This window comes from Abrus precatorius, unplaced genomic scaffold (assembly GCF_003935025.1).
Source record: "Abrus precatorius isolate BTA unplaced genomic scaffold, Abrus_2018 Scaffold3, whole genome shotgun sequence".
NCBI lineage: Eukaryota > Viridiplantae > Streptophyta > Magnoliopsida > Fabales > Fabaceae > Abrus > Abrus precatorius.
The window spans coordinates 6699419-6704460 of record NW_020874373.1 but is presented as its reverse complement, the minus strand read 5'-3'; the positions used below and the strand labels follow the sequence as shown (position 1 = coordinate 6704460).

Genomic DNA, 5042 nt, shown 5'->3' with positions numbered 1-5042 from the left:
ACATTTGGATTTAATTAGACATCATTGAATTAAAAAAATTAAGCATAACTTTGTCAAATTCTAAATTAAACATAAATATCAAATTTAAAAAAATATATAAAGATATAAAAAAATCACTTAACATGCAACTTTCAGAAAGCTTGATTTGCAAAAATATTAACTAAAATTTATAAAAGAGAATACAAAATAAAGTGAATCAAAATAAGTATTTTTTATATTAACTTTATAATTTTTAATATTATTAACTATTTTTATCATTTCATAATTTTTTAATATATTCTTTGATTAATTTTAAAAAAATTGAATTCATAAAAAATGTTTAGTTTAGAAATCAAACAAAAATTTCAAACAAACAAATACCAACTAATATTATATGGACAGATTAAAAAAAATGATTAAAAATTATATTTGACTAACATAAAATAAATAAATATTTAAAAACAATGTTTGTCACTTTTATCTTGGTATAGTCTATCATATGTGGACTTTAGCGGCTCTGTCTTGTGTTTCTTTCTCTGACGTTTGCGCTGAACCAATCACTAAGTCACAAACTTTAGTTCAGTCTACTTCAAATCTCTCCATATGACATAATCAGTGACCCAATCAATAACTGCGAAGCCCTATAAATATAGCGTGCCCGTCGCAAACCCCAATCTTCAATACCAGAGGATAGCAATGGCGAGTCTGCAGATTCCTCAAGTCAAAATTGGAACGCAGGGCCTGCAGGTATCTATTCCATTCCATTCCTATCATCACTTCATTTCATTTCTCCCTTTTTTTTTTTTAAATTTCAATTTCTCTTACTTTTTACAGGTTTCGAAGTTAGGGTTAGGGTGTATGAGCCTTAGCGGAGCCTATAACGATCCTCTTCCTGAAGACCAAGGCATATCTGTTATTAAGTATGCGTTCAGTCAAGGAATCACTTTTTTTGACACAGCTGATGTTTATGGCGCCAACAACGCTAACGAACTTTTGCTCGGAAAAGTAACCATTATTTTCTCCCTTCCCTTAATATTTACACTGCCTTTCAAAACTTTCTGTTATAAGGATCCTTCTTGTTTTTTCTTCTCATATTTACTCTGTTTTTATTTGTTGATTCTATTGACCAGGCTTTAAAGCACTTACCTAGAGACAAGGTGCAGGTAGCAACCAAATTTGGCATTGCAAAGTTGGATTTTCCTGTGGTACACGTCAAGGGCACACCAGAGTACGTGCGGTCGTGTTGTGAAGCCAGCTTGAAACGTCTTGATGTTGAATACATTGATCTCTATTATCAGCATAGGGTGGACCAAACCGTACCTATAGAGGAAACAGTTACGGATTATTTCTTCACTTCGAAATTATTATATACTTTTACATTTTAGCAGTAAATGTTCTATCATTCGCTCGACATGTTGTTAATAATTTAGTTCAATTATAGGTGGGTGAACTTAAAAAACTTGTGGAAGAGGGAAAAGTGAAGTATATAGGACTATCTGAAGCGAGTCCAGATACTATAAGGAGAGCACATGCGGTTCATCCCATCGCAGCTGTGCAAATAGAGTGGTCTCTATGGACTCGTGACGTTGAGGAGGAGATAGTTCCTCTGTGCAGGTTAGTTCAAGTTCTTAGGAATGTAAAGCTCTCATAACCGTTTCTTCACTAAAAGGAAAAAATAATTTAAACATCTCTTTAATTATGAACTACTTGGACCACAGATAATTTATTATAAGCTACTTGAAAAGAGGGTAATACGATAAGATAAAATTAAAAAAAAAAAAAAATTAGTCTGCTAGCTGCATGCTTACGTTATGATGGAGTCGCTACTTTGTTTGATACAGGGAGCTTGGCATTGGAATTGTACCATATAGCCCCCTTGGTCGAGGTTTCTTTGGTGGCAAAGGAGTTCTGGAAAGTATGCCTGCAAATAGTGCCCTGGTACAATATCTTACCATTTGTGTGTTTCTGCTGAATACCGTAAAATTTTTGGATGTGAAAAATTGGCCAGATAATTGCGTCAACCCTTCATGTTGAAACTGAATTTAATGTTGAGCAAATTTAATTCTTTATTCTATAAGTACAATATTTATGCATTCGTTAAATTGCAATTGCTTGTTTTTCGAACAAAAGTAGTGATGAATCATGAAAGGTTCCATTCATGTCATTTTTCCATACAAAAAGCTAGTCAAAATAGTACAAACTGAGACTTGATATTTTTTAAAAATTGCATAAGAAATTATTTGTTGTCTGATAGATGATTTTTTTCGCTTATCAGACTGCGCATCATCCCCGCTTCCAAGCAGAGAACTTAGACAAGAACAAGAAAATATTTGACCGTTTAGAAAGCCTTGCTAAGAAACACCAGTGCACTCCTCCCCAATTGGCATTAGCATGGGTACTCCAACAAGGCAACGATGTTGTGCCTATTCCTGGTGCGTGACAGAATAACTTTTCCTTTTTAAAATATAGAAAGTGATAAAATATAACCTATTGTCTATTCCAATAACTATCCTTAGTGTGTTTGGATTAAGATTCTCTTTATTTATTCAATCTGAACAACCTATGATGCATTCAATATTTCTGTAACTGCACTTATGCGTTAGTCAAACAAGAGAAGAAATATACACTTTTCTTCTTGTGTATGTGGGTAATATTATTGTGCATTTAGTAAGTTTTTCTTTGTGGTCTATTAATGTGTGTTTATAGACATTATAAATTTTGTTTAACATTGCTTTTCCTGGTTGAAAGGTGTTATATTGCATTGGTGCTAGGCAAAAGTTGACCTTTCACTAGAATTAGCTTGTATGCTAGCCAAATATGGTAATACAAGAATGATCTTTTGTACTGAGGTTACTGGCTGAAAGGTTTCTCAGTTAAGTTCTTTGAATGAAATCATTGTCAGTCCAGACACATCTCAGCTTTACTATTGCCTTCTCAAGTGTTCATAATATTCATAGATATCAATCAGAGGAAGTTTCGATGAAAAGAGTGGGAAAGAATTTTTTTTAATGTTTTATATGCAATTTTCAGCAAGGGTTTTTATCTTTTACCTTGTCAACTGTCGTTCGTGAGCATTAAGGAGTATAACATTGTCACTTAGAGGAATGGGAGCGACAAAATCAAATTTTAAACCACATGCTCGTAGAGACTCTAATTCAATGTCATAAACCAACTAGATTGTTATTCCTAAAGGCAATTAGCTGCGCATAAAAGGGTTATATTTTACAACTAAATCGTCACAATTCGTGAGTGTATGAAGTTCATTACTGACGCAATTTTGTCATTGCCTTTACAGGAACAACTAAGATTAAGAACCTGGATCAGAACATCGGTGCATTATCACTGAAACTAACAGAGAGCGACTTGAGAGAAATTTCTGAGGCAGTTCCCATTGATGATGTAGCAGGTACTCGACACTTCGGGGGAAATGATACACTTGCTTGGAAATTTGCCAACACACCTCCGAGGGTCTCAACTTGATGCCCTCGAAATCCAACTGTTGGATAATGCACAAATTTGTGAATTGTCATTTGTCAGATGCAAAACTAGTACGGTTTAAGCTACCAATGCATTATCTAGACGGAGGTGCGGTCGTACGGATATTTATGGACTGTCGATGGTTGGCTAATAGATATTTGGTTGGTTAAAGGTTTATAGTTTAGTGGACCCAAAAAAATGTTTGTAGTGTAAAATATTGTACTAGTTTATTATAAATGGTCAATATTAAAGAATAAAGTCATGTGAGCCTTTTAAGGTTACATGATTTCTTTAATTAATCATACCGTTTAAAAAAATTTAATCATGATTATGCATATGATTCAGATTTAGTTCTTTCATTCATGAAAATGTATTTCTCACTTTTACTATCACTCTCAACATTTTAAATAAAATATTTTTTTTTCTAAAATTTTGACTTGAGTGATCTTATAAATAGGCTTGATTTAAGTTGAGCCTAATGTAAATTAGGTTATAAACTTTTGAAAAAAAATACTCTTATTTCTACCTCTAGCATTGTTTTAAATATTTAAAAATGATTTCACTGAAAAAATATTCAGAATGATGGTTGAAAATCAATCCTATAATTTAACAATGACGATCATAGATTATTTGAATTTAAAAATTAACATCTTATCAGCATCGAATGCCTCATATAAACTACTATTTCAATCACCGCTCGTTGTAGAAAGGCAACCAAGCTACACAAAGTAAGCCAACCGAACGGTTGAAGCTTTCCAACGGAAATTCACAGTCGGTTTTGGGCCATCTTTCTTCGATCCAATTAAATTCAAACCTATTTTTATATCGTTCATTTTTATTTAATTAATGTTTCGAGTGAAAAAAATTTTAGTTGACGGTTTATAGATATATACGGTAATTGACTTTTTTTAGTTAACAATTTTTTAGACCTAACAAAAAAAATGTATTTTCAAATTTTATTTATATTTATAAAATTGAAATAATGAGCATAAATGACAATTAAAATTGTGCATTTATAATAAGAAAAATAAAATAGGCCTTAACTTAATCATTTTGAACTATTAATATATTACACATAATTCAATTTTGTTAATACATGATCATATCATAAATATACAAAAATTGACATGTAGTAAAACTTAACATAATGACATAATAGTCTTTTGAATGAATTGTGTTGGAACTAAAGAGTCATTATTTTAAGAACATTCATTCACCTGATAAAATTTAAAAACAAAATAAGATTATAAGTTTAATGATTTAAACATTTAAATTTATAATAAATTTGGAGATTAAAATAATCAAATTAAGTTACTTTTCAACCAAAATAATAGCTAATTAGGCTACTTCATGCAATGCGGCAACATTCCTACTTGAAAATTAAAATGTCTCTAATAAGTAATAAAAGGCAATTAACTATAGTCATGACTTTATTGTCTAATAAGGCAATAAAAATACAAATTCAATGCAAATTGGAGTTGAAATTTACCTTCAATCAATTAAGCAATTTTTCTGTATACATGCAAATGAAGTGCATATTTAAATATAACAAGCCTTTTCTCTACATATATACAAATTATAATTGA

General features: G+C 31.3%; 1 protein-coding gene across 4 annotated transcripts; it reads left to right on the top strand.

Moving 5' to 3' along the window:
• Nucleotides 1-515: 515 nt before the first annotated feature.
• Nucleotides 516-3881, top strand: LOC113863141 (probable aldo-keto reductase 1). Of its 4 annotated transcripts, none has more exons than XM_027496595.1 (7): nucleotides 516-726; nucleotides 814-984; nucleotides 1110-1313; nucleotides 1421-1593; nucleotides 1821-1917; nucleotides 2255-2411; nucleotides 3275-3881. In XM_027496595.1, exons 1-7 carry the CDS (start codon nucleotides 676-678, stop codon nucleotides 3457-3459), a joined length of 1038 nt encoding a protein of 345 aa, XP_027352396.1. In that variant the 5' UTR covers nucleotides 516-675; the 3' UTR covers nucleotides 3460-3881. The 4 variants fall into 4 exon arrangements, with proteins under 4 accessions (XP_027352396.1, XP_027352399.1, XP_027352398.1 ...); XM_027496598.1 differs by having other exon boundaries at nucleotides 661-726; nucleotides 1821-1884; nucleotides 3275-3880; XM_027496597.1 differs by having other exon boundaries at nucleotides 661-726; nucleotides 1821-1938; nucleotides 3275-3880.
• Nucleotides 3882-5042: the final 1161 nt, after the last annotated feature.